This window comes from Octopus sinensis, linkage group LG24 (assembly GCF_006345805.1).
Source record: "Octopus sinensis linkage group LG24, ASM634580v1, whole genome shotgun sequence".
Taxonomy (NCBI): Eukaryota; Metazoa; Mollusca; class Cephalopoda; order Octopoda; family Octopodidae; genus Octopus; species Octopus sinensis.
The window spans coordinates 19784086-19803305 of record NC_043020.1 but is presented as its reverse complement, the minus strand read 5'-3'; the positions used below and the strand labels follow the sequence as shown (position 1 = coordinate 19803305).

Sequence of the window (19220 nt, the reverse complement as noted above, 5' to 3'; positions counted from 1 at the left end):
GAAAGAGAGGAAAGAAAGATCCCAGAGCGGCAACAGGGAAAGAGAAAAAAGACGACTGGTGTTTACGAGTTGCACATGGTGAAAGGCGGATGTTGACGATAACAAGAGCAAAGTGGTTTTTAAAGGCAAAAGTGGAGACAAGGTTGGTAACCAACAGATGTGTGTGTATGTGTGAGTGTGTGCATGTGCGTGTGTGTATGTGTGTGTGTGAGGCGAGATGAAAAACAAAAAAATATGTGTGTGTTAGTGTGTGCGTCTGTGTGTAGGCGTGTGAGGTAGGGCGAGACTAGTGGTCAGCTAGCAGACGAGGTCAGTACTAAGAAAAGAAGGAAGGAGGAAGGGAGGTCAGTAGTAAGAAAAAGAAGGAAGGGGAAGGGAGGGAGGGAAGGGGTGGGGGCGTATGTAGCGTGCCAGCGTGTGTTGAGTAGTAGTGTGTGTGTGTGTCCAGTGTCGTGGTGGTATTAATGGCGAGTAGATTGAATGTTGTAAGAGTGATGTATATATATAGGCAAGGTGTGTATTGTGTGCGCGTGTGTGTAACGAAAAAAGGGGGGGGGTTAAGGAAAAAGGACTCCAGCTGAGGGAAGATGGAAGAGTGGTACCGCGCGGAGACAGGCGTGGGAAAACCCAACGACACGCGACGGTCCCAGGAACGGGCGGAGGTCTCGTCAGGTCCAAGGGCGAGGTGTATGCGACGCGTTCTCATGCGCGAGCCGGCGCAAGTGCGTATGTGCGCGTGCCTGCGAGTATGCGCGTAAGTATGTATGTGTATGGATGTGTGAGTGTGTCTGTGTGTATGTCTGGGTGGCAGTGTGTGCGATGAATGTATGTGAGTATGTTGTGTATGTATGTGTGTGTGCATAGATGTATGTCCGTGTGTGTGTGTGTTATGTGTGTGAGTGTGTATGTATGTACGTGTGGGTGTGGGGAAGTGTGTGTATGTGCATGTGTGTGCGCGTACATACAGGTGTGTGAGTGAGTGTGTGTGTGTGTATGTATGTGTGAGTGTGTATGTATGTGTGTGTCGGATGCATGTATGTGTATGGGTGTATGTATGCGTGTGTGTATGTATGTATGTGTACGTGCGTGTGTGTGTGTGTATGCGTGTAGGTGTGCGCGTGTGTCATGCATGCATGCATGTGCGTATGTGTGTGTGTGTGTGCATGTGTGTGGGTATATGTATGTGCGTATATGTGTGTGTATGTGCGTACAGTGTGTGTGTGTGTATGCATGTGTGTGTATGTAGGTGTGTAGGCGTGTGTGTATAGGTGTATGTATGTAAGTATGTGTGGGTGTGTCCGTGTATGTGTGTGTATGTATGTGTGTATGTAGGTGTGTGGGCGGTGTATATGTGTGTGTATGTAGTTGTGGGGGCGTGTGTATATAGGTGTATGTGTGTATGTCTGGGTGTGTCCGTGCATGTTTGTGTGTGTGTGTGTATGCATGTGTATGTGGGTGTGTGTGTACGTGTGTAATGTATGTGTGTGTGCGTGTGTATGCGTGCGTGTGTGTATGTAGGTGCGTGTGTATGTGTGTGGGAGTGTAGGTGTGTGTGTGCGGTGCGTGTTTATGTTGGTGTGTGCGTATGTGAGTGTGAGTGTATGGGTGTTTGTCATGCATGTGTGTGCGCGTGCAGGTGAGTGTGTGTGTAAGTATGTGTGTGTGTATATGTTTGTGTGAGTGTGTAGTGTGTATGTCTTTGTGTATGTATGTGCGTATAGGAGTATGTGGTATGTTTGTATGTATGTATATGGGTGTATGTATGTATGTGTGTGTGGGTGTGCATGTGTATAAGTATATGTGTGTGTGCGTATGTGTTGTATGGTGTGTTGTGTTTATGTATGTGTGTATGTATGTGTGTAGGCGTGTGTGTGTAGATGTTGTATGTATGGTGTGTGTCCGTGTGTGTTTGTGTGTGTGTGTAGGTAGATGTGTGTGTCTGAGTGAGGGTATGGCTGTGTAGGTGTGTTGTGGTATGAATGTAAGTGTGTGTGTATACAAGTGTAATGTATGTATGTAGGTGTGTGTGTGTGTGTGTATGTGTACGTGTGCGTGTGTATGTGTGTGGTGTGTATGCGTGTGAGGTGTGAGTTTATGGTGTATGTCTGTGTGTGTGTATGTCTGAAGTAGGTATGTATGTGTATGTATGTATGTGTGTTGTGTGTGCAGGTATGTGTGTGTATGTGTGTGTGTGAGTAGGTGTGCGTGTATGTATGTGGGTAGGGATGCATGCGAGTGTGTGGGTATGTATGCATACATACGTACGCGCACATCCGAAGCAAGCCCACACGCACAAAGCGCGCTCACGCACACAACGCACAAGCAGTACAACGCAAGCCCAAGGGGCCGACCAAGCCCCCAGCGCGTGCCAAGGCGCGCGAGCGCAAAGGCCCTCGAACGCCCCGCTACGCGGGAACCGAGGATCCATCAGCCAAAACCGGAAAGCAGAAAAGAGGGGGGGCTGCCTGGATGCAAAAGGTGTATGTGTGTGTGCATTCAGTGTAAGGGTGTGCATTTGTGGGCATGTATGTATGTATGTGCCTACATGTATGTTTGCATGTGTGTGTGTGAAGTATGTACGTGCGGTGTGTGTGTGTGTGAGTGTGTGTGTATGTATGTGCGTATGTATGTGTGTGTGTATGTGTGTATGTATGTCTGTGTGTGTGTGTGTGTGTGTAAGTATGTATGTGTGTGCGTATGTATGTATGTGTGTGTGTATGTGCATGTTGGTTTGTATGTTAGTGTGTGCTAGTATGTCTGTAAGTGTGTGTGATTAAATGTGTGAATGTATGTACGTAAATGGGTCTGCGTATGTGTGTGTGTGAACAGGCGTGTGGGAGGTAGGTGGTTGGGTGTGGGTGTGGGAGGTAGGTGGGTGGGTGTGTGCGTGTGGGAGGCAGGTGGGTGTGTGTGTGGGTGGTGTGCCAAAAAAAAAAAAAAAAAAAACAGATCTCAAGAGGAGGGGGCTGTGTTAAGTCCGTGTGGGGTGGTAGTTTGTAGGGTGAAGATGTAGCGTTGCTCCAAGTGGAGCCTGGAAAGTGGGCGACCTTGGTGGGGGGCGAGACCAAACACTGAGATGTCATCTAGGGAAGGCCGGCCGAACGGAAGTGGCGTGCGACGGGAGAAAGAGAGTGTAGGCGAACGTCCCTTAAGTGCTCAGTGAAACGGTCGGACAACCGGCGTCCCGTCTGTCCTACATACAGCATCCCGCATAGGTTGCATTTAATGCAGTAAATAAGGCCAGACGAGGTGCACGTAAAAGAGTGCCTAATGCGTACAGTGTGCAGGTTGGAGCCGGTGACAGCGGTGGTGTTGGTGATGAAGGGGCAAGTGTTGCAGCGGGATCTAGAGCAAGGGAATGATCCGTGTGGGGCTGAGGGGGAAGGAGAGAGGTGCTGTGGACCAGGAGGTCACGCAGATTGCGGGCTCGTTTGAAAGAGGACAGGGTAGGTTAGGGAAAATGGGGCGGGTGGTGGGATCAAGCTGGAGGCGACGGAAGGCACGTAGTATCTTGCGACGAAGGGGTAGGGTAGAGGGGTGGAAAAGGAGGGGGAAGGGGGGTGCGGTTGGGGGGGGGGGGGGGGGGGAAGGAGACAGGGCGGTAGTGCGGTCGATGCGACGGGCGCGGGTGAGGGCATCAGAGAGGAGTATGGGTGGGTAACCTCGGAGTCTGAACATGCGGGCCAGGTATTGAGATTGGGTCTCGAAATCCTGGTCGCGGCTGCACAAACGTCGGAGGCGGAGGAACTGGGAGTAGGGGATGGCTCGTTTGGTGTGGAAGGGTGGGAGGAAGAGAAGTTGAGATAGAGGTGGGAATCCGTAGGTTTAAAAAAGGCGGTGGTGGTGAGAGATCTGGAGGGGTGATCGATGCGGAGAGAGATGTCAAGGAAGTTGACAGAGGTGTTGGAGATGGTGGAGGTGAATTGAAGGGAGGGATGAAATTTGGAAAGGAAAGAGATGAATTGGCAGAGAAGTTCACGGAAAGGGAGGTGGCACCTACGCAGTCGTCGATATAGCGACCGTATAGTTTCGGGGGTCGGCCCAGAGAACTGGGAGAACACTTGGGCCTCAATGTAGCCAAGAAAGAGACTGGCGAAATTGGGGCCCATCCTAGTTCCCATCGCGACCCCGGACACCTGTTGGTACGTTTCCCCGGCGAACGTGAAGCATTTGAGGGTGAGGACGAGCTCGGCCAAACGGAGAAGGGTGGGGGTGCTGGGGGTGGGGTCGGGACGACGGTCGAGGAAGTGTTTGAGGGCTAGGAGACCGTCATTGTGGGGAATCACTGTGTACAGGATTTTACATCTAAAGTGAAGAGGAGGTGTGAGGGGCTGGAAGGGAAGGAAAAGGAATTGAAGAGACGGAGGGCGTGGTTGGTGTCGTGTATGTGGGATGGGAGGGCTGCGACTAAGGGGGACAGGATGCGGTCGAGGTATAGGGAGATGAGTTCAGTGGGGCAATTACAGGCAGAGACTATGGGACGGCCAGGATTAGAGGGTTTATGGATCTTGGGAAGGAAGTAGATGGTGGAGGTGCGGGGTGTGCGGACGATGAGGTTGGTGGCGGTGAGGGGGAGAGCGGAGGAGGAGATGAGGTCGTGGATGGTGGAGGACACTCGTTGTTGGTAGGAGGAGGTGGGATCGGAGGGGAGGAGGCGATAGAAGAGTGGATTTTGAAGCTGGTTGAGCGCTTCCTCCCTGTATAGGTCCGCGCGCCACACTACCACTGCCCCGCCTTTGTCCGCCGGTTTGATGACAATGTCATCACGACGGCGGAGGTGGCGAAGGGCAATGGATTCGGCCCGAGTGAGGTTGGCTGGCGGGGTCTTGGTTCAAAGTTGAAACGGTGGACCAAAGCGTTGCAGTCATGTACAAACGAATCTAGGCTACTGAAAAGGCCTGGGGGCGGCGTCCAGATGGATGGACGACGCCCCAGCTCCAAAAGGCAATCCTGATTGTTTTGACGCTGCGGGGACGCGTGGTAGTATGCGCGAAGTTTGAGGCGGCGCGGAACAGGTTGACGTCCGCCCGAGTCTCGAACTCATCACAGTGGCGCGTGAGTGGCGTGAAGCGGAGACCTTTACTGAGGAGGGAGCGCTCAGCGGCGGAGAGGGGGAGGTGGGGGTATAGTGACAACAGCGCGAGGAAGCGGGGTGGTGGAGGACTAGGGGCAGGCGGAGGGGGTGCAGGGGTGTGAAGGGGAGGGTAGGGGGTGGTTGGGTGAAGATGGGTTAGGCGTAGGAAGGTCACGGTGGGGGGGGGGGTCCGTGAAGGGTGGGGTAGGTGCGAAGGAGGGGGGGAACAGTGGGGGAGGATGGGAAGGGGTGAGGGGTTGAGGAGGAGGTGGAGTTTTTTTGTTTTTTGTGTGTGTGAGGTGGTTGTAGAGTTGGTGGTTGAGATTAAGAATGAAGCGGAGGATAGGTTGGGTGAAGAGTGGAGGGCAGAGGGCGGAGAGAAGGAGGTAGGCCTGGGGAAGTTGATGGTCGAGGAGTCAAGGAGGGGGCGGGTGGAGCGGATGGTGGCGCGGAGGAGGGAGCGGAGGTCCGAGCGAGGGTGGGTTCGATGAAGGGGGAGGAATAGGGGGTAGCGTGGAACTTCAAGAGGAAACCGCGGGGTGTGACATGATGGCGGAGGCACCGGCTAAGAAAGGAAAGATGACTAGAGTGGCAGGTTTTCTTAAAAAGCAAGCGGGAAAGTTTTATAGCAGGTGCGGAACATTGTGGGGGGAAGAACGCGAGGTAGCGGCTGAGAGGGATTGAAGGTGTTGGACGAACGAGTGCAAGTCAGGCATGATGAGAGGTGGTGGCAAACGGTAAAGTGGGTGGTGGCGAAGCAGGAAAAAGGAGAGACAACAGGAAAACAACGAAAGAAGAAAAAGGGTGAAGACAGTTTGAAAACAATAGAAAAAAGTTGAAAAAAGTCAGGAAAGAGATTTGAGAGTCAACGGACAGATTAAGTAATGATTTTACATCACGGTAAGCGGTACTCCGGAAGAAGGTTGCAGGTGATCCGTAGGTCAGGAAGAATGGTAACAATCCCGTAGGTGCAAAAAATCCGAGAGTTGGTATCCAAGGTACAGGGGTCCGTGTAGGCGCGCAGTGGTATAATTTTAATCCAAAAGGGAAACACAAAACAACAACAACAGGAACAATTACAGTATTATTATTAATAGGCGCTCAGGAGATGGAAGCAGGGAGGTATGACGTTTCGAGCGGAGCTCTTCGTCGGAAACATAAAGAAGGAAGAGAGAGAGAAAGATCCCAGAGCGGGCAACAGGGAAAGAGAAAAAAGACGACTGGTGTTTACGAGTTGCACATGGTGAAAGGCGGATGTTGACGATAACAAGAGCAAAGTGGGTTTTTAAAGGCAAAAGAGTGGAGACAAGGTTGGTAACCCAACAGATGTGTGTGTATGTGTGAGTGTGTGCATGTGCATGTGTGTATGTGTGTGTGTGAGGCGAGATGAAAAAACAAAAAAATATGTGTGTGTTAGTGTGTGCGTCTGTGTGTAGGCGTGTGAGGTAGGGCGAGACTAGTGGTCAGCTAGCAGACGAGGTCAGTACTAAGAAAAAATGCATATGTATATATATATATATATATATGCATATATATATATATATATATATTATATATTAATTAATAAGGGTGAGAGAATTTGCATATATATATCATCATCATCATCATCGTCGTTTAGCATCCGTTTTCCATGCTAGCATGGGTTGGACGCTTCTACTGGGGTCTGTGAAGCCAGAAGGCTTCATCAGGCCCAGTCAAATCTGGCAGTGTTTCTACGGCTGGATGCCCTTCCTAACGCCAACCACTCCGTGAGTGTAGTGGGTGCTTTTTACGTGCCACCCGCACAGGTGCCAGACAGAGCTGGCAAACGGCCACGAACGGATGGTGCTTTTTATGTGCCACCGGCACAAGGGCCAGGCGAGGCTGGCAACGGACACGAACGGGGCGGTGCTGGCAACGGTCGCGAAACGGAAGGTTCTCTTACATGCCACCGGCACTGGTAACACATCTGCAATTTCCATTGATCGATTTCCATTCTGATCCTCACTTGCCTCAACGGGTCTTCACAAGTAGAGTTTCGACATGCCACCGGCACTGGTAACACATCTGCAATTTCCATTGATCGATTTCCATTCTGATCCATTCTGATATATATATATATATATATATATATATATATATTATTGGTGAATTGAAGAAATGGAGCTGAACGAAGATTGAACAGAAATCGTTTTATTTCATTCTACACGTGTTTCGAAAGGCACAATTTACCAAAATCCGATTGAATAATGAGACCATATTGTGTCTTGTTATTGTGTCTTGTTATTGTGTCTCGGTTATTGCCCCTGTGAGGCTCAAAGTTTGAAGATCATGCTTCATCACCTTGTCCCATGTCTTTCTGAGCCTACCTTTACCACAGGTTCCCTTCACAGTTAGAGATTGGCCCTTCTTTACACAGCTGATGATATATATATATGGCATATATATATATATATATGATATATATATGATGATGATATATATATATGGCAGGCTTCTTTCAGTTTCTGTCTACCAAATCCACAAGGCTTTGGTCAGCCTGAGGCTACAGTAAGAGACACTTGCCCAAGGTGTCATGCAGTAATACTGGGACCATGTGGTTGGGAAGCAAGCTTTTCATTTATATATATATATATATTCAATCGGATTTTGGTAAATTGTGCCTTTCGAAACACGTGTAGAATGAAATAAAACGATTTCTGTTCAATCTTCGTTCAGCTCCATTTCTTCAATTCACCAATAATATTTTAATTTCAATTATCCGCACCAACGCACGGTTGCAACACCATATGGTTGTACCTCCAACCGTGCTGTTTTCTGCTGTGATTTTTGCTACCAAGGTATCGGTTAAACTTTTGATTAATCTGCTACAAGATTATTCATCTTTCTATTTCACATATATATATATATATATATGCATATATATATATATATATATATATATATATATATATATATATATATATATATATAGTGGATGTTAAATGATGATGATGATATATATATTGACTTCATTTCTTTCAAGCGTACACAAGTCCTCAGCTGTCATAGCCCATGGCAATGAAAGATAGGCTATGAGAGCTGAGGACATAAGAGGAATCAGATGTGATGTGCAAGAGAGATGACTGTGCTGGTATGGTCATGTGATGCTTATGGACGAGGACAGCTGTGTAAAGAAGGGCCAATCTCTAACTGTGAAGGGAACCTGTGGTAAAGGTAGGCTCAGAAAGACATGGGACAAGGTGATGAAGCATGATCTTCAAACTTTGAGCCTCACAGGGGCAATAACCGAGAATTTGGTGATGTGCTGTGCTTGAGAGAACCTGTCAAGCTAAGTCCACCCGTGCTGGTGGCACATAAAGAACATCTTTTGAATGTTGGGCCTCACAGAGGCAAAGTGGCTGAGTTCCTTTTCAGTGTTGTGCCTCATGGAGGCAATGACCATGTCTGTTGGCATTATGTCATGCTTGAGAAGAAGACCCATCAAGACGAGCAAAATCATAGTTGTGACAGACACTAGTGTCACACAAATGGCACCTGTGCCAATGGCACATAAAAGCACCCATTACACACTTGGAGTGGTTGGTATTAGCAAGGACACCCAGCCATAGAAAACCATGCCAAATCAGACTGGAATCTGATGTAGCCTTCCAGTGTGCTAGCCCAGTCAAACCATCCAACCCTGGCCAGCATGGACAATGGATATTAAATGATGATGATGATATATATATATGGCAGGCTTCTTTCAGTTTCTGTCTACCAAATCCACAAGGCTTTGGTCAGCCTGAGGCTACAGTAAGAGACACTTGCCCAAGGTGTCATGCAGTAATACTGGGACCATGTGGTTGGGAAGCAAGCTTTTCATTTATATATATATATATATATATATATATATATAGATAGATAGACAGACAGACGCATACATACACACACAGAGGGCTTCTTTGAGTTTCCATCTACCAAATTCACCCACAAGGCCTTGATTGGCCGAGGGCCGTGGTAGACACTTGCCTATGGTGTCATTCATGCAGTAGGACTGACCCTAGAACTATTAGCATAATATCAATAGAATGAAGATTTAAGTGCAGTACAGGTTAAGGGTTGATATAATTGAAAATACCCAGTTTGGCCACAGTCACTGGAATCCTTGTTTTCATGGGAAGAAAGGGATGTGTGGTTTCATTTCTTGTGTATTTGTTTGTTCCTCCTTACACTCCTCCTCCTCCTTAATGGCCTGGCCTCCTCCTCCACCACTTACTTTAAGATAAGAAATTACAGACCGACATTAATGCATGTTTAAAGATAAATTTTCAACTTCTGGGAAATCTATTTCAGTTGTTTATAATAAGGCAATGAGATATCCCAGAATTCTCTGGTTACTTAGTTGTGTAGCCATAATAAGAGTTTAGTTCTCAACATACCACTGTCACCAGGTAAAAATCAAAGTAGCCGTACCTTCAATTATACAAGCATAATCTTTTGGTAAGTGTCTTTTATAATTTTGTATGCATAATGCAGTGGTGTAGTGTTTGTGTGTGTGTTTACGTACATGTATGTATGTATGTATGTATGTGTGTGTGTGTGTGTATATATATATATATATATATATATATATATACCACATTGCTTTTGTGAATTTATTATTTACAGTTGCTAAATATAAAAGTAGTAATCTCTCTCTTGTGTTTGTATGTATTGTGTATATTAATAGTTTCCTATATTTTTCTCTGTGTGTGTGTGTGAGCATGTGTATGTATAAATAAACATAGAGTTGGCACAGGCATAGCTCTGTGGTAAGAGCTTCCTAACCACATGGCTCTAGGTTCAGTTTCACTGCATGGCACCTTGCGCAAGTGTCTTCTGCCAAGTCTGACCAAACCCTTATGAGTGGATTTGGTTGATAGAAATTGAAAGAAGCCTGTTGTTTATATATTAAATCAAGAGCCATATTATCCACACTAACGCGCAGTTATCATCGGAGGTGCTGTATGACAGCCAGGAAGACATAGACCCTCTCCACTTTCCAGTTTTCATTTTTGTCAGTCGACTGCTACTGTTGTTGGTGTTGTTATTGCTTTACCTTAAGTCAACAAACCTATCATCAAAGACATTCTAGCCATGGCTAAATCATGTTTTATTTCAGGTATTGTGTATTTATGACTACATTATCCTTGTGTCTTTTTCTGTTTTTCTTCTCTCTTTTTTTAAGATGGCAGAATGTGATCTGGGGAAGATTTTATTCATATTTCTAGCATGATGAATGACCTCATGCAGGCCGTTTCATTGGTTGCATGTTTTAAAATTGTGGCTGGCCACAGCAGAAGCAAACAAAATGCATTTGGTTCATATGGGACAGTTGCTCTTCTCTCCACTTACCAATTAATCTATTATTCTACTATATTGTTCATACTATCCAATGTATCGTTTTTTTTTTAGAGAAGAGAGCATAATATGAGGAAGATTAAGCTACTGTTTTTGTCAGGTCATGCAACCATGTGGAGGCTCCTACATTGTCCCATGTGATTTGTTTCAAACATATATCTTGGACAACATTTTTGTTTCATGTTCTGATCTGTTAAAACATGGAGTAATCAGTGAACCATGTCATTTTGGCCTTTTAATAGTTTAATACTGACAGGGGCCACGTACTCCGCCTGAGGATTGTATTTCTTCATTAGTAGAGACAAGTTCTCCTTTGGTGAAGCAGAAATTATGTAGGTCCAATGAATCAGTTTGTTGAAGCTTGCTCCACTGCATAACAACCTTCCACAATTCAAGACTGTGATTTTTTTATCACTGAGGTTTACTCCTCTAGGTATGTTTGGTCCAGGACTATTTATTTTTATGTTCACAGCAAACTTTCGTATCTGAATGCCTTTCCCCTGTCTGCCACCTAGGGACACAGTGGATGGAAGTTTTCTCTCCACATTATTTGGCCCTCAAAGCAGTGAAGTTGGACTGAGAAGTGTGGCTGGTAGACTTTGTTGCTGTGGCCCAGGTTGGAACCTGACTATAATAGAATAATGGAATAAATTATCTGCATCATTTGTTAGGACATTGCATCCTTAAAAAATTTGATTCTTCCTGAAACTCACCAATGCTATTCCTACATCCTTTGCACTTTATGGCTTTTATACAATTCACTTTTTTGATGTCTTGTGAATTATCCTGTGTATTATGCATGTACTTTTGTCTACATTGCAGTCTTTCTTTACTTGTTGCTTTCTAGCTCTTCTTTTCTTCTTTTCTAAATGTAAGCTCATTATATATTTTTTTGTATTACCTAATATATCTTTTTTTTTAAGATGGTAATGTATAACTAACCCATTCTGCATGTGTCTCGGCATTGCTGACTTGTGAGGTTATCCTGAACTGCTGCTTTTGCATGTGGGATAGATTCAGTTATCAGCTGAGGACATAATGATGATTGTCCCATGCCCTTCTTTAACTGGGCCAGAAAAGCAATTTTTTTTTCTGGTTGTTCACTATAGTGAAAGAGATTCTGTGTTGGATGAAATGATTGTCACACCACCCTCCTTTAACTGGGTCATGAAGGTAATATTCCTCTGGTTGATCACTATAGCAAAAGAAGTTGTGTGATGGGTGAAACTGGAAGGTTTGAGGGCAAACACTTTCCTCTTTGATCAGGCCAGGCATTTGCTGTTGGTGTTTATTGCAATTTTAGACCTGTTGTGTTTCTCTGTTGGCCTTAAATATTCTCTGTTTTAGGATTGCTTCATTATTTAATTTTTGTATACTATTTATATATATTTGTATTTCATGCTTTACTTTTTAGTCATTCAATTTCCCATGTAAATCCTCACTTTTTGTCTATCTTCTGTCTTTGTGTCTCATCCATTGATAAGATAAAGTAGTGGGGTCAACGGTATCAACTGATCCCCTACCTTCAAAATTGTTGGCTTTGTGCCAGTAATTTAGTAACTACCACCACTATTATTATCAATACTATTAATATGCCAACTTGTTGTTTTGGTGTGTATGTACCTGTGGTATGTGTCACACTTACTTCAAAGGAAGAAGTGAGTGGCAAAGTGGGAGAGAGGAGGACAGAGAGAAAGAGAGAGAGAGACAGTGAGTGATGACTGTGTTCGTTTTGTGTTTTTAAATGTTTATCACATCGCAAGAAAAGTAGATATATAGATCCAAAGGAAAGTTGATACATAGATACATACACACATTGTTAAATTAAAAGCAGGAGAGAGGAGGGACACAGAGAAAGTGAGAGAGACAGTAGATACATAGATCAAAAGAAAAGTTGATACAGAAACGTAGAGACATTGTTAAATAACTACAGCAAATATTAGATGTCACTTCCACTTTTCATTACCACAAGAGGATAAAATTAACTTGCAAGTAGCTGAATACTCCACAGACATGCTTGCCATTAACGTAGTTCTCAGGAAGATTCGGCTTCACACAGAATATGACAAGGCTGGCCCCTTTGAATCATAGCTACAACTCATTTTGGCCAGCTCAGTGAACTGGAACAAGACAAACCTTCAAGTGGTTGGAAGAAAACGAAAAAAGATCCCATATAGAGGCAGGAAAATCTTTTTAGTCATTAGGGTCATTATGGGTGTTAATCCGGTCCTAACAGCGGCATTTGTGGGTGGCGAAGTTTCGCATGTCGTAGCTCAGATTTCCGTCGATTTCCGTAAAAAACTTTTATTTTTTTACATAAGTAATGAGAGCGAAAGAGACTAAGAGGAAGCGATTTTATGACGAGAAGGTTTCTCTTTGAAGTCGGCCTGTGTGTGTTTGATGGGGTGTGGGAGACAGACAGTATGTTGTGTAAGTGAAGTGCTTCTGTTAGTGTGTGTGAAGAGACAGAGAGAGTAATGTGTGAAAGAGAGAGATAACTGATTTTTTACTCGGTGTATGTGTATATGTATGCATGTATGTGTGTGTGTGTGTATGTATCTATGTATGTGTGTGTGTGTAAGTATGTGTGTGTATGTATGTATGTATGGCCGATTCATCGTAATTTTTTACTCGGTGTATGTGTATATGTATGTCTGCATGTATGTGTGTGTGTGTATGTATCTATGTATGCGTGTGTGTATGTATGTATGTGTGTATGTATGTATGTATGTATGGTCGATTCAGTGTAATTTTTTACTCGGTGTATGTGTATATGTATGTCTGCATGTATGTGTGTGTGTGTGTGTAAGTATGTGTGTGTGTATGTATGTATGTCTGTGTGTGTATGTATCTATGTATGTGTTTGTGTGTATGTATGTATGTATGTATGTATGTATGTATGGCCGATTCATCGTAATTTTTTACTCGGTGTATGTGTATATGTATGTCTGTCTCTTCGCACACACTAACAGAAGCACTTCACTTACACAACATACTGTCTGTCTCCCACACCCCATCAAACACACACAGGCCGACTTCAAAGAGAAACCTTCTCGTCATAAAATCGCTTCCTCTTAGTCTCTTTTGCTCTCATTACTTATGTAAAAAAATAAAAGTTTTTTACGGAAATCTGTGCTACTACAACCGAAACTATGCCTTTGTGGGTCTCACAGATCCAGGGACCAAATCCCCAGATAAACACTGATGCACAGGCTGTTGTTATCAAACTGAGTGTGAGACGAGGGCGAATACATGGTGGAATAGCAATTATTTCATCTTAGCTTTCACTTCTTATACTAAACACACAACATTTTTGCCTTACGATATGAAACATTTCCTCTTCCTTCACTCTTTTTAAAAAATGGCACTCTGTCGGTTACGACAAGGTTCCTGGTTATCTGATCAACGGAACGGTCTGCTCGTAGAATTAACACGCAAGTGGCTGAGTACTCAACAGACATGCATGCTATAAGATAGTTCTCAGGGTGATTCAGCCTCACACAATGTGACAAGGTTGGCCCCTTTGAATTACAAGGTGAATAAGAGTACCTTGTTCAAGAACACAGCGCACGGCAGTGTATCGTGCTCATGACTTTACGATCGTGGGCCGAATACCCCTAACCACTGAGCCACGTACCTTCACTCTAAACCGTAGAGAAAAGGAGTGAAGCGATAGAGACAGAGAAAGGAAAGCCTCAGTAATTATAATGACAATTAGACTGAAATACGATCGATCTTTTCTAGCTTCTTTGCTTCTAACAATGAAGAAGAGTGGAGAGACATTTAGCAATGAATAGAGGGAAAAGTCTTTCAGGTATTTACGTTTTTATTCTGGAAGTTCTAGAACGATTGAGTGTTAGTTCTCTCTTCTTTCCCCCACCCCTGGTACTTATTCACTCTCTTTCATAGTTCTTCATGTCTTTTAGTAGGTGGGGAAAGACCATGTTTTTTTTTCAGGCATGTTTAACGTTTTCTCTACAAACTACAAACGAGCCCTTCATCCCCTTTTTATTTCATACAAAAACTAATGCAAATTTCGAACAGGATATAGCTGTGAAAAGAACCCAGAAAAATGGGTAATAACCCCTACAAAATGGGTGGGGGAGAAAAATTGCTAACAGGTGGATACACGAAATTCAACTCTACTTTAAAGAGTATTTTCTACTATATGGCCTCAAGCCGACCAAAGCCTCATGAGTGAATTTATATATGTATATATATTTATGTGTCTGTGTTTGTCCCCCAACCACCATTGCTTGACAACTGATGTTGGTGTCCCTGTAACTTAGCTGTTCAGCAGAAGAGATTGATAGAATAAGCACCAGGCTTACAGGAAATAAGTCCAGGGGTCAATTTCTTCGACTAAAGGGCAATGCTCCAGCATGGTTACTGTCAAGTGACTGAAACAAGTAAATGAATAAAAGAATACCAGAAGAACGTTCCGTACCACGAAACTAAGAAGCTTCTTTGAATATGTACGATGTATTTTAAGGTTAAATAGTAATTCTGTTTACATTTGCGTAACAGATATTTTGGTTGGATTATATAGTTATCAGTTTTACATTTCTTTCTATTAGGTTGTCAAGAAAGTTCTTGTGGAATTTTTAATTTTGGTTTTAAATGATGTATTTTCAAATTAATTTTCGTTAAATTACTTTGACTTTATATGTCATTTAAAGCCCATTTTCGCTCTATCCAATTGTGTTATTCTTTTTCTTTTTGAATAATTAGGCCATTTTTTCTGGAATGTTGAATACAACATGAACAATAAGCAAATTCGCACAATTTTCTTATTCCAGTTCAAGCTAGGCCGAAAAGCTGCTGAAACAGCTTGCAATATCAACAGAACCACTAATGAATGTACAGCACAATGGTGGTTCACGGAATTTTGTAGTGGTGGCGAGAGTCTTGAAGATGATAAGCGTAGTGGTTGGCCATCAGATGTTGACAATGATCAACTATGAGCCTTAGTGGAAGCCAATCCATGCACAACTGTTTGAGAGCTTGCTTCTGAATTAGACATAATGTATACGACAATTTCCAATCACTTGAAAGAGATTGGAAAAACAAAAATACTTGAGAAATGGGTGCCGCATGAATTGAACAACAACCAAAAAAAATGCCGTTTTGAAGTGTCATCTACCCCACTTTTACACAACAAGAACGACCTGTTTCTTGACTGGATTGTGACTTGTGATGGAAAGTGGATTTTTTATGACAACTGGCAATGCTCAGCTCAGTGGTTGGATGCCAACGAAGCTCCACAGCACTTCCTGAAGTCAAAATTGCACCAAAAGAAGGCCATGGTGACTGTTTGGTGGTCTGTGGCTGGTCTCATCCATCACAGCTTTTTGGATCCAGGTGAAACCATTACGGCAGAGAAGTACTGTCAGCAAGTGGATGAAATGCATAAGTAACTCCGACAACAACAGCCAGCATTGGTCAATAGAAAAAGACCAATTCTTCTCCACAACAATACTTGGCTGCATGTTGCACAACTGACCCTGCAGAAGTTGAACAAATTGGGCTATGAAACTCTGCCTCATCTTCCATACCAGACCTCTCGCCTACCGACTACCACTTTTTCAAGCATCTTGACAACTTCCTGCATGAGAAATGCTTCAAAAACCAAGATGATGCCAAACACACCTTCAACCACTTCATTGCCACCAGAACGCAAGATTTTTAAACTACTGGCGTAAATAAACTTGTTTCGCGTTGGTAAAAGTGTGTTATTCTGATGGTGTTTATTTCAATTAATAAAGTTTTGTTTGAGCCGAGATATGTGCATCTGAATTTAAAGGTTAAAAACCGCAAGAACTTTCTTGACAGCCTAATATATTCTGTAACTGTCACAATATTGAAACATTTTTCATGGCACCTGCACACAACTTACAGATGTTTACATTTTATTTTTTCATGTGTCCAGCTAGTTGTTGTTGTTGTTATTATTATTATTATTATTAAGGCAGAGAGCTGGCAGAATTGTTAACAAGCCAGGCAAAATGCTTCGCAGCGTTTCATTTTTCTTTATATTCTAAGTTCAAATTCTGCTGAGATTGATTTTGAGGTTGATAAAATAAGTACCAGTTAAGCACTGGGGTTGATGTAATTGGCTTACTGCCACCCTCAAAATTGCTGGCTTTGTGCCAAAATCTAAAACCATTATTATCATCATTATTATTATTATTATTATTATTATTATTATTATTAGTAGTAGTAGTAGTAGTAGTAGTAGTAGTAGGCAGTAAGCTGGTAGAGAAATAACCCATACAAAGAGAATCAAATAGAAAATTTTAGGCCCACAACTCTGCTTATAGTAGATGGCAAAATTTTGGCCAAGGCGTTAGTAAAGAGGTTGGTGCTTGTTGTTGATGGTCTGATTAGTGATTTGCAAATATTTGCCATCCCAAGAAGATCCATCCAAAATAACCTCCACTTCATGCAATACATAATAAAGAGGCCAGGTAAAGAACCTGGAATGGGTTTGGTCCTGATCAATGAAATACCTTTAATAGGGTTAAATACCAATACTTTGCAACTGTTCTCAAATCAGTCATATTTGGTCTTGTCTTCTGTGGCGGGATTGTCACAGGGTATAGTGGTATCTGCTTGGTTGTTTGGGTGAGTGGTAGACTATCAGAACCAATTGGTATGATGCACTCAGTTTGTCAAGATTATTCCCTCTTGTCTCTTCTGTATGTATTGACTCTAGAACTAGAGTCAGTGCATACAGAAACTGAAGACATTGAGGGGTAGCCCGTGCAAACTAGAGCATGGAATAACTGTGTCAGCATATGCAGATGACATCACCATGTCATAGTGTCAAACACCAGACACGTAGACCTGATTGGCACTGCCCTAAATGAATGCCAGGCAGTGACAGGAGCAAAAAATCAACCAATAAAAGTCAGTGGGCCTGCAGTTTGGCACCTGGAGAGGCATGTCCATGCTGTTCAACATTGATGTAGGATGCTGTCAGATGTGGGGCAAATTTGGTTATCTGCTGAGTTTATCTTGAAGATCATCCCACCACCTTATCTGTCTGGTGGCCTTTAGTAGATTGAAAAGGCTGAAGGCAAATATATTCCTTTTTAGTCAAATCCTCATCAATTTTCTCAAATTCCACTTGAAAAGGAAATTGAAAGTGGGGAGAGTAATCCTGCCTTCCAACCTATTTGTTGAAAGATGGGTGAATGTGGCTAGAATCATCTGAGTGAATGGGCCTATACTGAGCATACAACTGTTGAGTGAGAGAAGAGGATGGGGAGAGGGCACTTGCTCGAGTGGTCAGGGCAACTGGTTTTGTGGGGTTTCCATGGACAGCCTTTAGCAGTTTCCCTCATTTTGAGAAATATTTTGTTTGAAATTTTAGTTTTTTGCTTTTGTTATCTTACTGTTTATATACCTTCATGTAATCATATCATATCATATATTGTATTGTCCTGTACTGTCTTTGGTCTTTGTATGAACCCTTAGTGATGAATAAAGAAATCATCATCATCATCATCGTCATCATCATCATCATTGTTATTATCATTATTATTATTATTATTACTAATTAATTAATTTATAGAATTTTAAAACACCATAAAGTTGATTTTGGTTTAGAAATGAATCCCTTGAATTCATTTGAGGTAAGTAATTTCTGGTACCTTCTTGGTGTATTGTGTATGTGGAAGAAATAGGGAGAAATTGAATTTATGTGTTATATGTGTAACTGTAAACGTGTGTATATCTCACTGCAAATATTTGTATGTTATTGTGAATATGAGTATGTAACTGAATGTTCATTTGTGTGTGTGTGTGTGTGTAACTGGAAATATGTGTCTGTCATGATGGTCTGTATGTGATTGCGAATATGAAGGTGCAGGTGTTGTTGTGCATGTGTGGTTATGAATGTGTATGATTGAGATTGTGAATATAATTGTAATTGCAAAAATGTTTTGTGCATTTATAATTTGACAATACTATAAATGCTATCAAAATCAGCCCATAATTTTCTTCTTTAACAGATTGTAGGTGAGAAAACATAAAGCAAAACTTGACAGATTCTAACAAATGGCCTACATTTATTTCCAGACTTGGCATTTATTTGAGTACCATGTTCTCCCAAAAGTATATCCTGTATAGAAGCCTCTGTTGATCAAGGCTTATCATTGAATTGCAAATGTATGTGTAGGTCTGAGCAAGGTCTTATTTGTGGAAGATTGGCAGTTGCTCATGCATGGAACTCTCTCCTCCCCATGTTACTGACATGGAAAGATGTCCTCACCAAAATGAAGGATGACCACACCAGTGTCATCGTAGGAACAAATATCCCATGGTATATTATCCAAAGATTGTGAGCTAGCAGAATTGTTAGCACACCAGGTGAAATGCTTAGTGCTATTTCATCTGTCCATACATTCTGAGTTCAAATTCCACTTCATCTCCTTAATATTCACCTTAACCTTTTAGCATTTAAACTAGCCATATCCAAATCAAATATTCTACCCATTCTATGTTAAAGCTTACCAGATCCAACCTTGTATACCTACACTACTATATCATTCTAAAGATAACCAGTCACATCAGCCAAGCGGTAATGCAGGATTAATTTAAAACAATGTGAATAAATAAGCATTATATTTGACAGAGTAATGTGAATGCTAAAAGGGTTAAGGTAGAGTTAGATAGGATATCTCAGGGTATTTGTTCCAAGTTCTTGAATTTCAGTTTCAAACCCTGCTAAAGTCAGTTTGGTCTTTCATCCTTTCAGGATCAATAACAACAATACTAATCC

The 19220-nt window shown here is 42.7% G+C and overlaps 1 protein-coding gene across 4 annotated transcripts in view; it reads left to right on the top strand.

Annotated features, from left to right (window-relative positions):
* LOC118767757 overlaps positions 1 to 19220 on the top strand; it is a 46746-nt gene that overhangs the window by 18565 nt on the left and 8961 nt on the right. For all 4 annotated transcript variants that reach the window (XM_036512857.1, XM_036512860.1, XM_036512858.1 and 1 more), the window contains exon 6: positions 18012 to 18072. In XM_036512857.1, coding sequence (XP_036368750.1) covers positions 18012 to 18072 — 61 coding nt within the window. The remainder of the gene's footprint in view (positions 1 to 18011; positions 18073 to 19220) is intronic.